The sequence below is a fragment of the Pinus tabuliformis genome, chromosome 8, assembly GCF_031772625.1.
Source record: "Pinus tabuliformis cultivar Carrire ecotype Pingquan chromosome 8, CPIR1, whole genome shotgun sequence".
Classification (NCBI taxonomy): Eukaryota; Viridiplantae; Streptophyta; class Pinopsida; order Pinales; family Pinaceae; genus Pinus; species Pinus tabuliformis.
This window is the reverse complement of record NC_142294.1, coordinates 2054290378-2054312810: the sequence shown is the minus strand read 5'-3', so window position 1 is coordinate 2054312810 and position 22433 is coordinate 2054290378. Positions and strand designations below refer to the sequence as shown.

The 22433-nt window shown below is 40.2% G+C and overlaps 1 protein-coding gene across 1 annotated transcript in view; it reads left to right on the top strand.

Moving 5' to 3' along the window:
• Positions 1 to 22433, top strand: part of LOC149244723 (DEAD-box ATP-dependent RNA helicase 22-like) — a 283017-nt gene that overhangs the window by 77259 nt on the left and 183325 nt on the right. Inside the window, 3 exon segments of the mRNA XM_089374971.1 lie at positions 14050 to 14334; positions 14573 to 14695; positions 15109 to 15554. Coding sequence (XP_089231097.1) covers positions 14050 to 14334; positions 14573 to 14695; positions 15109 to 15554 — 854 coding nt within the window.

Here is a 22433-nt window from a genome sequence, read left to right as displayed (position 1 = left end):
GTGCAGCAGATAAGGGTTTTATTAATCTTCAGCAACAATTGCTTTACAAGGAATGAATTTACAGATAACTGAGACACTTCTGAATAAAAACACCTGAGACAATGTTTCTCCTCCTCCTATAGAAGTTTTGACACCTTGGAGACCCTTCTCCCACCTCTACGTCACTTCTGCGTCAATCTGCGTGAGAACTGCGTCTCCAATGGTGCTGCCTCCTTGCTCTTCCCTCTACGCTGTCTCTCGAATGCACTGCGTCACCTCCTCCTCAATCACTGACTTCTTCTGATGCCCTCCTCTTCCTTCACCCTGCAACTCTCCCTCTGAAATCGAACTCCTCCTTGAGAATTGATTTCCCTCGGGGTACTGAGTATTTACCTGGTGTATCTCCAAATGACTCTCAAAGTCTTCTTTTATACTTTTCTTGTTGATGAATCAACGACCGAGATTAAGTCTCTAATCAGCGGCTAAGCTTAAGTCTCTAATCCTAGTCTCTTAGAAGCTTCTCACCCATATCTTTATTAATACCCATTAATATTTTTATTTTCCTAAGCTTAAACTTACGAACCGATTAAAAATATTAACTATTTTAATAACTCCTCATCCGGGTGGAATTTCTCCAAACGATTTCTGGGTCTTGGAGATCTCATGTGTTCTAGCCCCTCCACAAAATTTTGGAGCTAGAGCACATCCGATGCTACCCAAAAATCAACAATGCCCTCGTTGTTATCCATGATTTGTAAGCTCTTTTACACGATTATTTTAATGACTCATTGTACTGGAAGCCTAGGGACGCATTGGATCTTACGTAGGGTTACAGGTGGTTTCCATTTGGGTTTGGTCTCTCTATATGGGATCCTAACCCCAGAGGTCTACATTAGCACATGTAGGGTGTGCATAGAGAGCCATTGGCCTCCACAAAAACAAACATCACTCCACGGATCTTCATGGATGATCAAAGATTACTAGCGATCCACTTTTGGGATGATGATGATATGCGTGGTACATTATGCCCAACAAGCCCCCACGGAGCCCCACACTCTTGACAGGTGTCCCAAGACTTGTACGATGTCATGCAACATTCATTCATTTCACCACTTGGACCCTTGCATAGGATCTCCGATTCATATCGAGACCCGCGGGGTCATCTATGTGCCCTCATACCGACTGGGAGCACCGCAAGTCTACTACTTGGAGAATAAGGGGCCACCCCCTATCCATCATATTCCGAGGAATTTATTCCTCAATATGGCACTTCAGGATATTGTTGAGCCTTTAGAGGGCCCTATGACATGCACATATTATTATTTGGCCCCTTGTGAGGCTTATTTTTACACTTATGAGCTAGTTTGGTGGGCTTGTCACCAATAGGGGTTTTATTTGCACATTATTTTATCATTAGGGGCTAATGTAGGCCCATAGGCTAATTCAAACTCCTTAGGAGGCTATATATTGATGTTAGATACACTCATTTGTATCATCACTTGACTTGGGATCTCTCTAATCATAGAGAATTTTTGCACTTTTTCCTTGGTGGATATTTTTGGAGATGGATGAATTTTGATGTATGGATTTGGGCTATTTCTCGTCTTGGAGCTTTATTGAGCAAACGAAATGTTGGTTGGATATACTCTATAACGTTGTAAGTAAATTTTGATGTTATTATTCTTGTTGCTGCATATTGCTAAAATTAGGGCTAGTTGCTGCATTATCGAAATGTGGAATTGAGCATGTTTTAGCTAATTTAATGTATGGGCCAATGTTATATGAATGAAATATCCTAGAGATTTATTTATCTCGATAAGCTTGCATCATTTGTTTTGAAGTATAAATGCTTGAATGTCACTTTTCTTTTCTTTCTCTCAACATTGAACGAAGTTGACTTTCTGGGCCTCCTTGATCAAGAAACCAAGTTCTTACTCATCACTATCCTTGACTCCATATGCCTAAGTGAACTAGGCACTGATCACTCAAAAAGGTTGATCATTTCAACCCTTTTTTAACCATTTTCCCCTTTTTCCCCAAGTCTAGCCCCATTAGGTCACCTAGGGCATCAATTTCCCGGGAGTTGACTCAAGGAAAAAATTCTATCTCCTATAGGCTACTATGCTAGTGGGTCCCCTCCCTCTCCTCCAAATTTGAGGCAATTCTAACGATGGAATCTCAAGCCTTAGCTCTAGGATCAAATTGTGCCTAGGCATCCCCAAAGCTAGACCTCAATAGGATCAATTCAACCTTTTGAATAAAGCATTTTTGTTTGGTCCTTTCCCCTCACCTTTTCCAGAATAGGAACATCATTGGTTGCTACATTCCATCACCAAACCTGGGCTGGGTCCACTTGGCTCCTTGTGGTCCCACTTCTAAAAAAAGACTATTTGTCAAGGACCATTTGGGAATCCAATTTTCCCAAGGATTATAGGGATTGAGAAAATTGTTCATTAGCCTATCCTTTCCCCCTCAACCCTCCAATCCCCACCCCTTATCCCTGGTGGATCAAGTCCCTTGCTTAAAGAGCAAGCAAGCTCCATTCTTCACTACATCCTTAAGAAAGGGTTTTCAGGGTCACTTCTCACCTATCCATTGACATATACTTTACAAGTGAATCCCTACACTACCAGGACTCCTCCCATCGGTGAAAGTCTGTAAAGAGCAGGGAGGCTTAGCTGTGGTGACAGTGGGCTAAGCCTCCACTGTTGCCCTTAACCTAGCAGTCGCCCTCTTAGGAACCCCTTTAGGCCCCTTGCTGGTTTGAGTGGTAACAGTTCTAAGAGGTTCTATGAACCTTCCTTTATCATATAGGAATCCATGATTGTCGCAACCATTGGTGGGCAATGAACTGCCCCACCTTGAAGGGGGGAATTCACTGCTATATCTTATACATAATGCTTTAACCCCTTAAGCCCGAGCAATTAATAAAAGAAAATCATAAAAGGGCAAAAGGCATAAAAGAAGGGTGGAAAAATCAAGGCCGGAGCACCTCATGTACCACGATTGCTCCCTCCTATACATTATAAACCCAAGTCTGAGCTTTCCTCTTATTGGCCACCCTTGTGTCCCAGCATGTGACCCGGGGCTGCCCCCTCTCATTCCCTACATCAATCACCTATCTACCACATGCCATCACCTTTTGATAGATGTACCTTGACTATATTAACCCCTTTAGAAGTAGAAAGCTCCTAATAGGGCACTTGGTTAACCCGATTGGGAGTTTAGGAGACATTGGCACACCCAAAGCCCATTATGGAAGGGCAGGCCATTATGAAGTCCCCACTTGTGGTCCATGATTAGGTAAGCTCATTTATTCGATTTCTCTAATGACTTGTTGTACTGGAAGCCCAAGGGATGTGTTGGATCTTATGTAGGATTGCATATGGTTTCCATTTGGAGTTTGGTCTCCCTATATGGAGTCCTAATTCTCCAGAGGGATACATTGGCACATATATGGTGAGCATTGAGAGCCATGGGTCTCCACAATAGCAGATTTCACTTCATGGATCCCCACAGCGATTTAGAGATTGCTCGTGGTTCACTTATTGGACGAGGAGGATGCGCCTGATCCATCATGTCCAGCTGGCCCTAGATCTACACCACACACTTGGCAGATGATTTACGACTTCTACGATGATGTGGCATCTCCTACATTGTCATCCTAGCCCTTGAGGGCAACCTACAGGCATCTTCGACTTGTTTGGAGACCCATGAGGACACTTGTGTGCCCCCACAGTCATTTGGAGCACCACAGGTTATTACAAGGGGCCAACCCCTTGTCCACACTTCTGAGGGTCCTATTCTTTATTGTGGCACCCATGGACCTCATTAGGCCTCTTAGAGGGGCCTACGACATGCATAGATTATTATTTTTCCTCTTGAGAGGCTTACCTTTTCATTTGTGAGCTAGTTTGGTGGGCTTGTCACCAAAGTTAGGTCATTTGCACATTATTTTAATTTTAGGGGCTAATGTAGGCTCATTAGCTAAACGAGCTCCTAATTGGTGTACAAAATTACAAATAGGAGGTAGTTGGATTCATTTGTATCATCACTTGACTTGGGATCTCTCTATCTTTAGAGGATTTCACACTTTTTCTTGGAGGATTATTTTGGATGATAGATGAATTTTGAATTAGGCACTGGTCCCTCAAAAAGGGTGATCATTTTAACCCTCTTTTTACCCTTTTTCCCTTTTTCCCTAGGTCTAGCCTCATTAGGTCACCTAGGGCATCAATTTCCCAGGAAACTGGCCACAAGAAAACTTCGATCTCCTAGATACAACTGCGCTGGTGGGTCCCCTTGCTCTCCTCCAAATTTGAAGCAATTTTGACGGTGGAATCTTTGGATACCTCAAACCCTAGCTCTAGGATCAAGTTTTGCCTAGGTGTTCCCAAGGCTAGAACCTAGTAGGATCAATTTGACATCTTTGGGAGAAAATTCTTGTTTGATCCTTTCCCCTCACCTTGGCCAGGTTAAGAACATCATTGGTTGCCAAAATCCATTCCCTAACCTGGGCTGGGTCCACTTGGCCTCGTGCGGTCCCATTCTTCACCAAAGCCTATTTAGCAAGGACTACTCGAGAATCCAAGTTCTCATAAGGATTTTAGGGATTGAGAACATCTTTTATAGGTCTTATACTTCTACCTCAACCCTCCAATCCTCATCCCCTTTCCCTAGAAGATCAAGTCCCTTGCTTGAAGAGCAAGCAAGCCCTATCCTTCAAACTCTTCTGGAAAGGGAATCATTTGAGTCACTCCACCCCTTCATTGATCTATACTTTATAAGTGACCTCCCAACTACCGGGTCTCCTCCCATCGGTGAAAGTCCGTAAAGAGTAGGGAGTCTTCGCTGTGGTGATAGTGGGCTAAGCCTCCATAGTTGCCCTTGACCTAGTAGTTGTCCTCATAGGAACCCCTTTAGGTCCCTTGCTAGTTTGTGCGATAACAGGGCCACATGACCACTGGGTCCACAAGGCTTTGGTACTCCCCTCCCCTTGTCCACATGTCTGGGTCAGGCCTGGAATGATGCCCCAAAAGTTGATGCAGCTAAAAAACGAGGATAAAAGCATAAAATGACCACATACAAAAGGAAATAATACCACAAAATGCAGAAGATGGCCTGGACAATAAAGTTTAGCATGTAGGCAAAAGCCAAGCATGAGCTCTATCCCTTATCATTATGGCTATCACCCTTGTTCCTAGGGCCCCTATGAGTGTCCCCATACAATTGAGAAGAAGGATTCATCCAGACTACACATTTAACTAAAAGTAACCAAGATTTTGCACCCCACCTAGTTTAGTTTTGTATTTCATATTTCTAACTTTCTCTCTCGTGGCATATTATTAATTGTGGGCATTTCATTTTCCTTGCAATATCACATTGACATGCTTGTACTTATCTTTGATTAACTTATTATGTATCTAGATTGTCATACTTTACCTGAGCATTTCCTTTGAAGTACAAGTTATCTTCAGTTTTGCAAGTTATCTTTAATCACTCATATTGTGCCATCTCTTTTGTACTAACACTTCTTGCAGCATTGTTGTTATTGCAACTTGAACATCTATTTACTTGCAAGTCTCAAAATTTCCATCGAGCATTGTTAAGGCACTGGTCTATCTGCCTCATTGATCGTAATTGAAATCCATTTTAAAACATTTCTTATAAACTCTTACACTTGCTCTAATTAATAATCAAGTTGCACTAATAACAATTGCCTTGCCCTTAGATCTCCAAGACTTGTTGCTTTTGTTAATCTAGGTTGTCATTGATGTTAATATGGCAATATTCTGGACAGTAAACAATGATGTGAAGCCAAGTAGAGTAGATCCATGAAGCAACAGGAGTATGTCAATATGGCAATATTCTAGGATACTAAATGATGATATGAAGCCAAGGAGAAGTAGAGCAGATCCGTGAAGAAACAGGAGCAAGAAGCCATGAGGAGAAACCAGAGGAAAGCCAAGACAGTCAAGCCATTGGAGAGAATATCAGAAGTCATAGGAGCTATTAGAGCAGAGCTATCAAAGCAGAGAAGAGGTATTGGAGCGGTATCGGAAGCCACAGGAAAGCCAAGTTAGTGTAAGAGCGGGAGATTGAGGAGGAGCCATATCGGGAGTATCGCATGTAATATATGCCAAAGAAGAACTGCAGAGTATCAGAGGAGTTAACAGAGGAGCCATATCAGACCAGAGAAGAGCGGAAAGTCAAGGGAGCTGAGATGATTAGGTTTTGAGTGAGAAGCGAGAGGTTGAGTGTTAGAGGGGGTTTGAGATAGAGGTCAATTTATTGTTGTAATTGAGCCGAGAGGGCAAGACTCGTGCTTGGTGTGGACTCTCGTTACTCTGTGTATCCATGTTCAACAGTTAACTGGGTATTTCTTTGTATTCCCACTAAAAAACATAAATCTCAGTGCTTAATGCTTTTATTCACAAATCATGATTATCTTGTGATTAAGTGTTAATCTCGTGGTTAAACGATTAAGCGCTTTATTTAAGTGATTGATTAATGCACATGGTTATATTCCAAAAAGCGGGTTTGTAATAGTGGCAGTGGTTATTGGGTGGACGCTAGGCAGTAAGCGGTATTTAGAGGAACTCCCCAATTCCATTAACCAAGCGACACGTAGCACTCGGGTGGAGAGAGAAAACCACCTTTTCGGGTGGTTATTTCCCTTGCAAGTGGCTCACCTGAAATGCATGTAGGTCGTTGGATCTAGCGCGGGTTGATCGATGGCGAAGGATCAACGGATGATTTTGGGTTGATCGGGTTAAGTCGGGACCGTTAGAGATCTAGAGAGAAGAGATCGACGACGCAACAAGCTTCCGATGGATTGTGTTGATCAAATCGATCGTTGATCGTCAGATCTAATACAGAAGAAATCGACGATGCGAAACAAGGACCACTATTATAACATGCCTTAATGTTATATTGCGTCCGCTGTGTCGGAAGGTATGTATCGCAAGTTATAAAGGGATGGCACGACTTGTAAAAGATCTCCAGAAAGTTGCAATTGCGATTGGATAGTGACGTGGCATGTGGGACCTCTCTGTTGGTACAACCTCTCCAATGAAATCCTCCGTAAATAATGATTGAGTCTATTGTATAAATATTAAAGAAAAAAGGGCCTCTCTGATATTTTTTAATATGCAACATTTCTTTGTAATTCGGCTTCTCTTCTGAATTTACGTGTCCTGTGAGTATTGGAACACTCGAATAGAAAGAAGGAAGCCGATGGTCCAGCAGGATAGAAAGAGGCCGAAGGTCCAGTAGGACAGAAGGAAGATGAAGGTCCAGCCAGACAGGAGGCAGTCGAAGGACGAGCAACTCTGTTGATTGTGTTACCTTGTGAAAGACTCAGACCTGTGATGAATTAATCAGGTACATAATGCATTCTGAAGAACAATTCTATGATATAATAAATAAAGTTTTATCTGACATCGTTTGAAGGGAGCAGTAGCCAGCACTGGCATTGAAGCATATGTGATTTTGTTTCTGGGAAGTAAGAGAACAGTGAGAAGCAGTCACGCCTGAAGCATTTACTGTGACTGGTAGAACAGAGGCTTGAAACAGAGAGTTGGTTCTCATGCAGAGGCCGAAGGTCCAGCAGGACAGAAGGAAGATGAAGGTCCAGCCAGACAGGGGGCAGTCGAAGGACGAGCAACTCTGTTGATTGTGTTACCCTGTGAAAGACTCAGACCTGTGATGAATTAATTAGGTACATAATGCATTCTGAAGAACAATTCTGTGATATAATAAATAAAGTTTTATCTGACATCGTTTGAAGGGACCAGTAGCCAGCACTGGCATTGAAGCATATGTGATTTTGTTTCTGGGAAGTAAGAGAATAGTGAGAAGCAGTCACACCTGAAGCATTTACTGTGACTGGTAGAACAGAGGCTTGAAACAGAGAGTTGGTTCTCGTGCAGAGCTTAGTACAGCTAATAGTAGACTCACTAAAGCTGTGTGGAGACATTATCAGAGATTATGATGGCTATTTGATATTATCATTAGATAACTTTTGCAGACTCTGTGTGGACAGTATGAAGAGTTGTAAAGACTTCTTCATATGAAGACTGGTTGCGATTGATGCTATAGCATGGAGACTACGGTGAAGCTGTAAATAGACAAAATTCAGTAAAGAAGAGTTTTGGGAGCAAAGAATCACTATCAAACATGCCTTGACAAGATTGGGTCGGAGCCCTTGGGGTTGGAGCCTCAGAAGTGGAAGGATTGGTGTCTTTGGGGTTGGTGCCTCAGGAGTGGAACGATTGGTGTCCTTGGAGTTGGTATTCCTATATCCAAGGTTGGTGCCTTGACAGTAGAGGGTTGGAGCCCTTGAGGTTGGTGCCTCAGAACTGGAAGGATTGGTGTCCGGGGAGTTGGTGCTCCTAAGTCCAAGGTTGGTGCCTTGACAAAACAGAGTTGGTGCTCTGGAGGTTGGAGTCTCACAAAAGTCCAAGTTGGTGCTTGGCAACGGATTGGAACCATATATATTGTATCTATTTTATTGCAAAGATTATATTGATAAAATCATTTATTCTTGTTGTTCATCTTGTGTTCTGAATATACATGTTTTATCTGGTAAAATAACAGTTGAAAAGAAATACTGATTCACCCCCCCAGTATTTCCAACAATTGGTATCAGAGCCAGTACCTTCATTCAAAGCCTAACAACTTGAAGGTTGATTTTTAGAACACAAATGGTGAAGTCAAGGAAGAAAGTCTCCAATCCTCCTAAGGATGTGTCTCCCTCTATCACTAAAATAGAAGAGAATCAATTTGAGGAGGCTCCATGGTTCAATGGGAATTTTAATATATGGGAAGCAAGCATGAGGAGTTTCTTAAAGACTCAAGGCATTGAAATCTAGAAATCAGTGATTGTTGATAGCATGATGGATGGAGAATCCAAGGAGTACAATGCAAAAGCAATGAAGGCAATCTTGAATGGGCTACCTGATTCTATAAAGAACAATTTAGGAAAATGTTTGTCAGCGAAGGTTATATGGGACAAACTTCATGACCTTCACTCAAAAGGAGCATTGACCATGACCATCAGTCAAGAAGATGATGGAAATCAAGAAGGAAATCCAGAACCCATCACAGAAGCTGAAAATGAGAATGATGATATCAAGGCTAAAGAAGGTCTAGAAGATGAAGAGAATGAAAAATATTTGTAGAAGATCTCCTCGCTCAACTTATGGCTACCATGGAAGAGATTATCAATTTGAAAAAGGAAAACGAGGAACTTAAGAAGAAAGCACTAGCTGGTGACCAAGACCAAACAAGGAAGAAAGTTGACCTTGTCAAGCTTCAAGTACAAGAAAGGGATGAGGAGCTTGCCAAGCTTAAGAAGGAATTTCATCAAAGCAAAAGAAAGCAACATGAAGAAGTCATATCCATGACAAATCAATTGGATAAAGCAAAGAAATGGAAGATACCTTGTCAAGTCAACTTGAACGAAGGCACAAGAGCTTGAACAAACTTGAAGAAGAGATTGGTCAATACAAGGTAGAGGTCTCCTCTCTCAAATCTCAACTACAAGAAGCAAGAAAGTTAGCACAAGGAGCTGAGAAGACAATGGAAGCATTGGCAATCATAGAAGAACAGGTTGATGAAGCAGAAAAGGAGAGAAACACCATGATATGTCAACTAAAAGCAAAGGATGAAGAAATTTTCGAATTAAAATCTAACATCAAACTTCTCAAGGCCAAAACATGTAAAGCTACAAGGATCAAGGAAGAAATGGAGAGCAGTCTAGCAAAGGAAAATGAAGAAATCTTCAAAATGAAGTCAGATATCATCTCCCTTAAAATAGAAGCAAATGACGCTGCTCATATCAAGGAAGAGACTGAGAAACAACTTGCTAAGAAGAATAATGAGTGTGAAAGATTGGAAGAAGAGATTGTCTTCCTCAGGAAAGAGGTTGAAGGGATGAACAAAACCTTGAAGAGCTCTCAAGCCTTGGATGACATGCTCAGCCATCAAAGATGTCCATTTGATAAATCAGGTCTCGCATATGCAGGTGAATCCTCAAACAAGAATGATAATGCTTCAAACAAAAGGGATGCGAAGAAGCCAGAAAGAAATGGTGATGCTCCCAGTTCCAGCAAAGGCAAGGAGAAAAATCGAGGCAACAATGGAAGAAATCCTACTCCAAGAAGAAATGTAGATAATGTCAAGGATGCTAGAAGCAATGGTTATCATCAAAGGATCTCAAGACAGAAAGACTTCAGAACTACATCAAGGAAATCTCCATCTCCTAGGTACCAAAGTTTATTTCTTGGTTATTGTTATTCTTGTACAAACTTTGGTCACATGGCAAAAGATTGTAAAGCATATCATAAAGATACATGTTATGGTCCCCAACCATATCATAAAGATAGATATTATGGTCCCCAACAATCTCCAAGGAACAATTTTGCAGGAAGAAATCATGAATTCTTATTCATGAACAATGTAGAATGCTTCAACTGTCATAACATTGGTCATATGGCATGTGATTGTAACTTAAATCGGGCTCTTACACAAGCTAGAACCATGCAAAAGAAGAAAGTTACACAAGTATGGAGAAGGAAGCAAATACAATCTGAAAGTCCCTTGAACTCTCCAGCGAACAACACATGTTGTTGACCTGATCTTCGACAATCCGAGCATTTGATAGGAAGATTCTGCCAAAAGAGAAGATGCATACAGTTAGGGGGAGCCTGTGATACTTGATCATTATTGCAGAAGCTATTAGTGAAAGGGTCCTTATGAAATCCTTGTTGAGCTATATTAACAATCATTCATTAATAAAGATCATTTGTCAGGAGCACTCCATTGAAGAACTTGATCTCTTAACTATTCTTTGGATTGGTGTTGAAGATGTTTTCTACTTGATCACTAAGTAGAAATTGGAACAACAGAGAATGTCATCTAATACTAGAGAAATAGGGCAAATAACCATGTTGCTGTTATTACAGAATTATATGCCTCAACTCAAGGATTGAATGTGAGAACAGGTAAATTATGGACACAAATAAAGGCAATCTTCAAACAAACAGATACATTTGGGAATGAAGTATGAAGCAAGAGCAGTTGGCAGCATCTAACAAAACTAAAGCATTGTTGAAGCCATGATAAAGTAGTTTCGAGACATGAAGAGGGGATAATGTGCTAGTTGCAGTAATCCTTCTATCTTGAGTAAAAAGAAGAGCACTATGACAGGGGGAGTAACAGACCCATGAAGATCTACTATTCATGAAGAAGAGTAGCAGTTTGACAGGGGGAGTCCTTGTGCACTCCTTTGCCATTGATGTCAAAGGGGGAGATAAGAAGAATATTTTCATCAATAACAAAGGGGGAGATTGTTAATCTAGGTTGTCATTGATGTCAATATGGCAATATTCTGGACAGTAAACAATGATGTGAAGCCAAGTAGAGCAGATCCATGAAGCAACAGGAGTATGTCAATATGGCAATATTCTAGGATACTAAATGATGATATGAAGCCAAGGAGAAGTAGAGCAGATCCGTGAAGAAACAGGAGCAAGAAGCCATGAGGAGAAACCAGAGGAAAGCCAAGACAGTCAAGCCATTGGAGAGAATATCGGAAGTCATAGGAGCTATTAGAGCAGAGCTATCAAAGCAGAGAAGAGGTATTGGAGCAGTATTGGAAGCCATAGGAAAGCCAAGTTAGTGTAAGAGCGAGAGATTGAGGAGGAGCCATATTGGGAGTATTGCATGTAGTATATGCCAAAGAAGAATTGCAGAGTATCAGAGGAGTTAACAGAGGTGCCATATCAGACCAGAGAAGAGCGGAAAGTCAAGGGAGATGAGATGATTAGGTTTTGAGTGAGAAGCGAGAGGTTGAGTGTTAGAGGGGGTTTGAGACAGAGGTCAATTTATTGCTGTAATTGAGCTGAGAGGGCAAGACTCGTGCCTGGTGTGGACTCTCGTTACTCTGTGTATCCGCGTTCAACAGTTAATCGGGTATTTCTTTGTATTCCCACTGAAAAACATAAATCTCAATGCTTAACGCTTTTATTCACAAATCATGATTATCTTGTGATTAAGTGTTAATCTCGTGGTTAAACGATTAAGCACTTTATTTAAGTGATTGATTAATGCACGTGGTTATATTCCAAAAAGCGGGTTTGTAATAGTGGCAGTGGTTATCAGGTGGACGCTAGGCAGTAAGCGGTATTTAGAGGAGCTCCCCGATTCCATTAACCGAGCGACACGTAGCACTCGGGTGGAGAGAGAAAACCACCTTTTTGGGTGGTTATTTCCCTTGCAAGTGGCTCACCCGAAATGCATGTAGGCCGTTGGATCTAGCGCGGGTTGATTGACGGCGAAGGATCAACGGACGGTTTTGGGAGCAAAGAATCACTATCAAACATGCCTTGACAAGATTGGGTCGGAGCCCTTGGGGTTGGAGCCTCAGAAGTGGAAGGATTGGTGTTCTTGGGGTTGGTGCCTCAGAAGTGGAAGGATTGGTGTCCTTGGAGTTGGTACTCCTATATCCAAGGTTGGTGCCTTGACAGCAGAGGGTTGGAGCCCTTGAGGTTGGTGCCTCAGAACTGGAAGGATTGGTGTCCTGGGAGTTGGTGCTCCTAAGTCTAAGGTTGGTGCCTTGACAAAACAAAGTTGGTGCTCTGGAGGTTGGAGCCTCACAAAAGTCCAAGTTGGTGCTTGGCAACAGATTGGAACCATATATATATTGTATCTATTTTATTGCAAAGATTATATTAATAAAAGCATTTATTCTTGCTGTTTATCTTATGTTCTGAATATAAATGTTTTAACTGGTAAAATAACAGTTGAAAAGAAATACTAATTCACCCCCCCATCTTAGTATTTCCAACAGCTTCAACAAGTTTTCCTTTATTAATCATCCTTAGGGACTACCCCCCTTCACTTAGCTAGGAGAGAGTCTAAACGGAGTGACTAGGGATCAGAGTGACAGCCCCTACTTTGAGCGTTGCGCCTTAGGTGTATACTTTACGTGACAACAGGAATAAAATAGATCAAGGAGCTAAACATTTCAGGAAGAGGTGGTGTCTAAAGAAACCATTACGACACTTAAGCACAAGTGAACATAGCTCATCATACAAAGGAAATGCAAGGAACGAAAGAACTTCCCAAAACTTCGCAAGGTACATCCACAACAATTCAATGTTTTTTCACCATTTGACCAACTTGGACCTAGGTCAGAGTCTGCATAATTAGACTTTATCATTGCATATGTTATGTCCATTTCCATTTGAGATGAATATTCCTCCCTCCATAATCAATTCATGGGAATAGTCCACAAGTCCTTCAGCTCGTCTACTCTTCCAGGAACAGTATCTATGATAGACTAAGCAGCTTTTTACTGGTAATTTTGATGATGATGATTGCTCTGGACTAGTGGTGAGTACTGATATTTTCTGGTTGTTTCTTCTCCTGCTATCCATTTAATTTTTAAAATCATCTTGGATCAGAGCCCTTGTGCACTTGAGGATGTGCTTTCTCGGGCTTATTCTCTCACTCTGTCTGGTTCCTTGAAACGGTGATGCATCATGTATACCTTGTTGAGATATTTATGTTTCTGTTTACCTGTAGCCTGCATTTCTTATGAGCAGGTTGTCCTCTATTAAAATTTGGCAATTTTCTTGGATGGTCACCCTATCTTTTGCTAGAGTCATCTACTTTTCTGTTTTGCATCTTTGCTTGTGTGAACTTTGTCCAGATCTGTATCAACAGTTGTTTCTTCCTTGAGGGTTTTTCGAGGTAGTTAAAGCAGATTATCAAAATTTTAAGAACTGCTTGTCTGTAATTATTTTACATTGGGTACAATCTTTTGTCCTAGTGCTTTCTGCTCACAATTTTCTCAATCATTTTGCTGTGAAGACTTTAATCAAAATATTTGTAGTTACTTTTGTTTATTTAAATCTTCATTGCAGTAAGACTTCTACAGCTTTGCTGCAGAGTATTATTTTATCATATTCTAGGGAAAGTAGACTATGGAAAAAAGTTGGCATGTTATAATCTCATATATTCTCTACCGGTAGTCTAACAGATCATGATCCTTTTAAAGTGTAGGCTGCTGCTATTCCGTCTATTCTATCAGGCAAAGATGTTATAGTGGCGGCAGAAACTGGAAGTGGTAAAACACATGGATATCTTGTACCTATTATTCAGAATCTGCGTGGCATGTATGGACTGCTTGAAAATGGTATAAAGAAAGGTAGATCAGGGGCTCGAAAGTTTGCACTTGTTTTGTGCCCAAATGCAATGTTATGTGAGCAGGCAGTTCGCATGGCTAGCAATCTCCATGGTCCTTATGGTGATCCTTTGTTGAAAGTGATGGCAGTCAGTGGGAGTCAGGTACGGATTTTGATTTGCTGGTGCACCAAAGCATCGTAAGCATTAATGTATATTGTTACACTGCATTTAGGAATATCCTGAACTATATTGGTACTTTATATTTTCAGATGTTGTCTAGTCTCTAGGAAAGAAAATTGAAAATGGTGATTGGTAAGGATGATGTGAAGGAACGATAATTTCATTTATGATTGTTAAGGTTGTCCTACATTCTCTTCTGATTGAGAACTGGTCATTGCAGGGGTGGCCTGTTGTTCAACCTGATGTTTTGATTTCAACACCAGGTACTCTGCTTAATTGGCTTTTTGCTTTTGATCCCAGGAGAAGGCGCCGCACAGCATTTGTTCGAGATGTAAAATATGTGGTATGCCTTTTAACATCATTTGTCAACAGTCATGCAGTTTTAAGTCTTCTCAAGGTTTACTTGATGGTTTTTATTGGTGATGGCTACCTTTCATCTGGACTATGATATCAACGAAATGAAATAACAATGTTGTATATGAAGAAATACACCCAGTTCCCATCAGTTTAATGATAATTTAATGCTCTTTTAGCTAGATAATCTAAATTTTAAATTGCTCAGAATGGGTAAAATACTTGTTGACGCTCTTATAATCATTCTTAAGGTCTTAAAATGCGTCATTTTCAAGTAACATCATATTCATTTATAGATGATTTTGCAAGCTGTTCATTCGGGCTATGGATAAAGTTTTTTTTCATTCCATTTTATTTGCTAGCTATCAGTTCAAATTTTCATTCCTGACTTTAAGAGGGCAGGTATTTGACGAGGCAGACATGCTTTTGTGTGGAAGCTTCAAAAATCAAATTGTACGTCTGATTAATATGTTTCGGTTGGAAGAGAAACAACTCTCTAAAGCAATGGAATCAGGGTTTGACGGTTCAGGTGAAGTAGATTCCATGTCTTGGATAGATTTCAAGCCAGAAGAAGATGAGTAGTTGAATTTGGTCTCTGATGGAGAAAGTGAAGATTTACATGATGCATTTAATGACGAAGATGATCTCAGTGAAGAGAAGCTTGATGGCCCTGATAAGAAAAAAGATTGGTTGCGGTCAAGAAAAATATACAAGCGGAGTAAGCAATATATATTTGTTGCTGCAACTCTACCTGAAAGTGGTAAGAAAACTGCAGGAGGCATGTTGAAACGTCTCTACCCAGAAGCCACTTGGGTCAGTGGGAGTTTCCTTCACCGGCATAATCCAAGGTTAATTGGACCTTATTTTTTTAAAAATGTTGGTGATCATGTTTAAATGTATAAGGTGGTTAGAAAGGTTGTACTTTTTGTCAAAGGCAAAATATTTGGCAAGTTTTTCTAGTGATTTTTGTAAAGAATGCATCTCTTTGATATGCTACTTAAATTGATGAAGACAATCATTGGTTATAACATTATAAACCCAAATTAAACTTCAAATTGTGAATATGAAATAGGGAAGAAATGTTGAGAAATCTAGGGCATCATTAATTAGGTGATTTCTCTTGATTAGTAACTGCTTGTGAGTGCTTTTTACTTCATTTGATTAGAATCTTCTCTTTGCTTATGTTATTAGTGTTCTTCTTCATCAAACATCGACCAATGCATGAACATAAATAGACAAGAGACACAAATTGTAGGCTATCAGCCAGGGCCAAAACCTCTCACTCTTTGCAAGGAAAACCTGAACAAATTCTTCTTACAGAGATTCCAATTGACGAATACCAAGACCAAGAGCTTTGACCTATTTGCCACTCCAAGAGCAAGACACAAGTTCTCTTGACAGTCAACCTTCTTTTTGAATCCTCTTCCACTTCGACCTTCTTTGCATCACCGATATCTTGTCACTATCTCAAGATCTCCTCTACTGTGAAACCTCCTTGCTGTTAGAGACCTTGCTTCATATGATGTCACCATGTCCTTCCACGTGATGCCACTAATTCCTTCTGTGGGGTACCGAGTCTTGATCACTCCTTCCTGTGATGATATCGAACCTTGCTCACTGTGATTGTACCGAAAATAGCTCACTGTGGTATCACCGAAATTCTGTCTACCTTCTCTGCTCCAATCCGCACTGTAATCTCTGCATTTACACCAAGATTCTGGGCACTGTTATCTGAGCTTCCTTCCTGAATTGATATCAAACTTGTTACTGCACTAGTGATCCGAATTACAGAGGGTAAACTGAGCTCCTAGACTTCCACCGAACTGTAGTAACTTCACCGAACTGTGTTTCCTTGTTAGGGCATCGAAACTTCCTCTCTGAAACAATCATCCGAATCTCAGAAGTGATCCGAACTTCTTCACTGCCACTGTTCACCTGAAATCTCAGAGATATATCCGAAATATTCTCTCTGTGGAACAGGTTGAGGTCCCTATATATAGTAGTCAGACCGTGTATATTAGCCGACATGATCCAGTGAAGTGTTGTGTCTCCGAATTAGGTGAGCTGACATGATTTTTGAGGCCGATTTGAAGAGGGAACTTGTGCTTGTCTTTTGGAGGGCTACTAGACTATTCTATTGACTCATATACATTCCATACATGACATTAACTCTTTTGACAATTCCTAAAAGCTCACAATGGGAGCCATCTAAAAATAAAATCCCTTGCTCATGAACTCATGAACTCATGAAGCAAGTCTTACAATAATAATTCTATTTTTCCTTCTTTATGTCATTTACAAAATTCACAGTTACATGTCATTATGAAGACCGAACCTAGTTACACTTTTTCAACAAGCAAATTATGAATCCCTATAACATTCTATACACAGGGCATTTGATAATATTTCTTGTCTTTGTCAAGGGATTTTAATTTGTTAACAATCCATTCACAATGCTCTGGAAAAGTATTGATTTGACTGAATCCTTTGATGCCTCCAAGTCTAATACAATGGACTGCAGCCTCCTCCTTGTGTGTCATGCTATCCTTCCTTTTAGCAGGGGTACCTATAATCAAATTATTTTCTGATGAGCAGGGTAGATTGGTGACATAGAGTAGCCTTCCTTGATAGTCTGGCTGCATTCTGATTTTTGGGTACTTTCATGTTTTCCAAGGCAGCTCACATTGTTCAAGGCACTTCACATATATTGAGGCATTGGTCACACCTCGCAAGGCAGTTTTGGGGCTGTTGCCCACCAAAACGTGGGTAACCCATAGGAGAAATTTTTCTCCTCCTTGGACAGCGAGCCAGCCAGCAGCCCTATTGACAGCACGTGATATGATGCCATAGGTCCTCCACATATTGCTCCGGTCAGATTCTTTTCTTCCATGCAGCATTAGTTATTGAAGGAAGGTGGGTCATCCATCATCAGGTACTTTAACCATTTTGTAATCGTTTGCTTCTACTTAATGGTTTTTGGGCAAATACTAATATGGATCAAGGGGTGATCTAAATGATTGACTGATCTTGACCGTATTATTGTTCCCTTACTTCACCTGGGAGGTTAGTCTTTGACCCTAGGGCCTGTTACCCACCAAAAGTGGGTGATCCCATATGAGAAATTTTTCTCCTATCATCTCTTCCAGCCGGCCAATCAACAGCCCCTGACAACCACCAATAGCCGATGACGACATGCCATTCATATCTCTGCCACCTACATCAGTCATGTTTCCTCACCCATTTGGAAAGAGCGCATGTTGGAAGGTGGACTTCCGATCAAAAGGTACTTTATTCTTTTTGCAATTGGGTGTGTTGTTGCGCGGATTGACACGACAACGCTCAGACCGGGGGCTGTCACTCTGATCCCCGATCCCTCCGTTTAAGCCTGTCTCCCGCGGCTAAGGGGGGTAGTCCCTGTGAGATGATGAGACCAACTGTCGACCAGTTGGTTGGGAGACACGAGACACGATAAAAAAAGCACTCGATGGATTTGATTAATTTAGCAGACCAGTGCCTTAAGAGATTGTTATTACAATGATTACTTGTTAAATGATAAGAAAGATGAACCGTGAACAACAATCATTTGTCATCAAAAGGTATCAGCGAAATCACATAACCAAAACGATATCCAGCGACTGAGAATTTTTTGGAAGATAAATGCTTTTAAACCACCACGAGTCATGAATTATTAACCAGACATCATATTCGTATCTCGACTTGAAAATTTTAGATCTCAGCATGAAAGATGATAAATCCCGAAAATGACTGGATCTGACGGAGAAAATTTTCCACAAAGATTTTATATTTTTTCGAAATTTTTTTTTTTTTTATCTTTTTTCAATTTTTTATTTTTCAATGTTATAAAAATCTAAAACTAAAATCTAACATAAATCTAAAACCTAACTAAGCTCTAAAAAAGAAAAATTTACAAATAAATCTTTTTATTTTTATTTTTCATAACAAAATCTAAAGATAAAAATCTACTCTAAATGCAAACCAAAATTACAAAAATTAAAAAAGAAAATTAAAATCAAAACTTTGAAAAGCTAATAAAACTAATTTAAAGTAAAATATAAACATTAAATCTAAATCTAAAGATAAAACTAAGGCTTAAAAACTAACTAAAAATTTAACCTTTTTAAATTTTATATTTTGATAAAATAAAAGTCCAAAACAAAACGATTTATTTAAATCTAAAAATTTAAAATAAAAAATTAAAACCAAAGTCTGATCTTTAAATCTAAAAAAAAAAACTATTTTAAATAACAACAAAACTATACAAAAATTTAAATCTAAACATGATAAATAAAAAATGAAACAAAACTACACTAACCTACGACTACACTAACCTAGACGTGACCCAAACGTAAAACGCTATACCATTGTGCGTGAAACAGAATAGGGCGTATTTGCATATATGATGATAAAGATCCGAGTCAAATCGTAACCCTGGCTTAATGAAAGCTACCGAAATCTCGTCTGAAATAGAATGCCGCAGACAGAGAATCGATTCGAGTGTGCATACGCAGAGAAACAATTTGATGAAAGATGGCAGAAATAAACAACGAGAAACGATTTTACCTGGCTTTGTTACGCCCACGCAGAAGAACGCAGTGATGGTGGTCTTGAATTTATAAATTTTTGAAATGCAGGCTCGATGGAACATCTGCTGATCAGATCACAGCTCCAAAATGCGTCCCCGTTTTTTTGATTTTATAAATGTATTCACTTGCTGGTTTGATGTGATGACCTGCGCTTCAGAACGCACCACAAATCCGGATTTCATTCACGCTGAGGACTGAAGAACCCTTGCATGAGTGAGGCCGAAAGTGAAGAGAACAGACAGCGTGTATTGCTGATGGGATATGGTCTCGAAACCCTGGCTCAACAAAGGACGGATGCACAAGCATATAAACAGTGAATCGATTTGGCGGCCAGATTCGATTCTCTACAAATGACAGCGACAGCAAACACCTAGGTACCCAGATTTGGCATAGAGAAGATCATGCTATTGTGCCTTCTGTTGACTGAGGAAGAATGAGACGAACGGCTTCACGCTGCGTCTTTACACATTATACATAGTTTTGTCTCCTTTCTGCGATGCGTCCGGCATTTGTCTTGAAACATAAGTCCCCCAGCAGTGATTTTATAAAACGGATCAATATTTTTCTTTCATCATTAGCCCATAAATGGTTCTGGCTGGTTCATGCAGCAGCAAAGGCTTTGCCGGCAGCTTAATCCCCTGAGTGTAAAAAAAACTGTGGCTACTGGCGAAATAGGGTGCGGGTGAGGGCCTTAGAAATTTTTCATAATCCTGCAAACCTGAAAGGACAAGATCACCCAAAGAAAATATATGCCTAAAACCCAAAAAAAAAAAAAAAAAAAAAAAAAAAAAAAAAACTGAAAACCCTAGATCAAAAAAATTGAAACTCTAAGACATCTAATAAATTTACAGATATGGCCCCTTAACAGCCAGATTTAGCAGTAAGCACAGAAAATATTTTAAGAATAAAAATTTGAGGTTTTCACTGTGAAGAACTTCAGAAAAATATCTCATGCAAATCAGATAAATAAACCGAATGATAGACCCAGGATCAAATCCAACTGGGCTCAGCAAAAAATGCTTGCGGGAGTTGGCTGGTTCAGCCGAGAACTTCCCCGAACGTCCACAAAATTTCCTTCAATGATGTTTTCTGCACAGCTCAAAGCAACCGTCAACGAAGAGGGCAAAAATGCTGCTAGATCTCAAACAGTAATGGAGATACCTGCCATTACTTCAGAAACCCTAACAACACCCAAACCCCAGCAAGTGAACAAGATACCTGTGCTCAGAATACTCTACAAAAAGCTATTATTAATGGCTGAAAATAACATATGCAGAAAATGAAATGATCTCACAGCATTCCAAGAGAGTAACACCAGCAAGATATGGACCCCAAAGTCTTCCTTTATTAACCAGAAACAGATTTACAAGAGAGCTTCTTCAGTATCTGACTCACAGATCCAATTGATCTGAAATGACCACCTAGGACCCTATATAAAGGAAATGATCCCAACGGCTAGTTCGAATGATCCATGTAGAAATGATCTCGACCGTTGATGAGGATCAAGACATCTCTTGATCTCATCCGTCGATTTATTCAATTAATTTTTTATTATTATTTTTTAAATTTTTAAATTTTTTTAAATTTTTTTTATTATTTATTATTTTATTTTATTTTTTAAATTTTTAAATTTTTAAATTTTTTATATTTTTTATTTCAATTTTTTTTTTAAATTTCTTAATTTTTATTTATTTTATTTCATTTTTTAAAAATGGATCATCGAACTAAGCCTTTGGAAACATCACCTAGGACCTAGGACTTAGGACTCACGAGGGGATTTAAAACATTTTCAACCCTCAAGACACATTTCATGATGACTTTTTACAATTTACATCTCAAGGGGACAAACCCACTTAATACAGACCCTCACAAAACACCCAGTTCTGCGACACAACTATAATCTAGCAGATCAACACACTAGGATTCTCCTAAAGTTCTAATGACAAAATCCATCCCGGCTTTGGGGTCAGGTTTGAAGGAAAACTCTGCCGATACATGGATCGGTGAGACGAAAAACCTTCCGGGACGTAGATTACCACTAGAAAATTAGGTCCACCTAGGCAATACACATACACGACTCATGTCTGCTAAGATTATTTACAATTCATACATGCAGACTGGGTTTACAATCAAAATGATCAAGCTGCTGATGACTGCAGGATGGCACGGAAACGCTGATCAGGTGTTGCCCCTTTTTGCAAAGAAAAGGGGGGGGGTACTGCATGGGTAGTTGACCAGTAGTGGTCAACAGGGTGCTTATGCTTGTTTGTATTTGGGCATTTGGCATGGATTATGGGTGACCTGGAAGGAAGAAGGGTTTTGGCTATGATCTTGTTCCCTCACCTTAAATGGGGGGTTAATTTTCAACCCTAGTCCAGTGGGACCTCCCCTAATGGCCCATTGGGTATAGGAGGGGCACTACTTAGGAAACAATGATTGAGATAGCATAGCGCCATCTCTCCCTATCCCATATTTACAAAAAATACTCACAAGATATCTATGAACGAGCCTTCTTTGTCCCAAAATGATGTCTCCACAACAAACACTAGTCTTTAGTAGCGAAAAATCCACAAAAGATCACATCTAAACAAAGTAACGAAGTTACATTAGCTATCCCTCTTCATCAGGGAGATATTTAGACACATATCTCAAACCTTACATACCATGCCTCACTCGGGGATGATTTAGACGATCACGTACACTTTCAGGTTGACTCGGTTGATCAGAGCAACAAATGACGAGCTGAGTTCCAGGGTATTCTAGGTCGCAGAGTAGTGAGACGTCAGTCTCCCCTTATCCCCCCCCCTCTTTGGGTGGCCAACCGTTACCCTTGAGACCATTGCGAAGGTGTTGAACAACACATGAATTCACTCACACTTAGAGTGTCAGAGGGTTTAGTACTAGATGGTTTCGAACAAGCCTCCCCCCTATCGGGTTCCTTCCTAGCCTCAGTGGAGCAACCATACTTATCTAAAGCTTCTTTCCTTTGTCCTCAGATGTTAGGAGTATCCCTCGCTCCTACATCCCCACTAGGATCTTGTAGCTGGACTCCTTGTTGGATCCAGGGGCCTCTGATAGTGAGCCAACGGCATTGTTGCCCCCTCTGCTGTTGGCTATTAGACT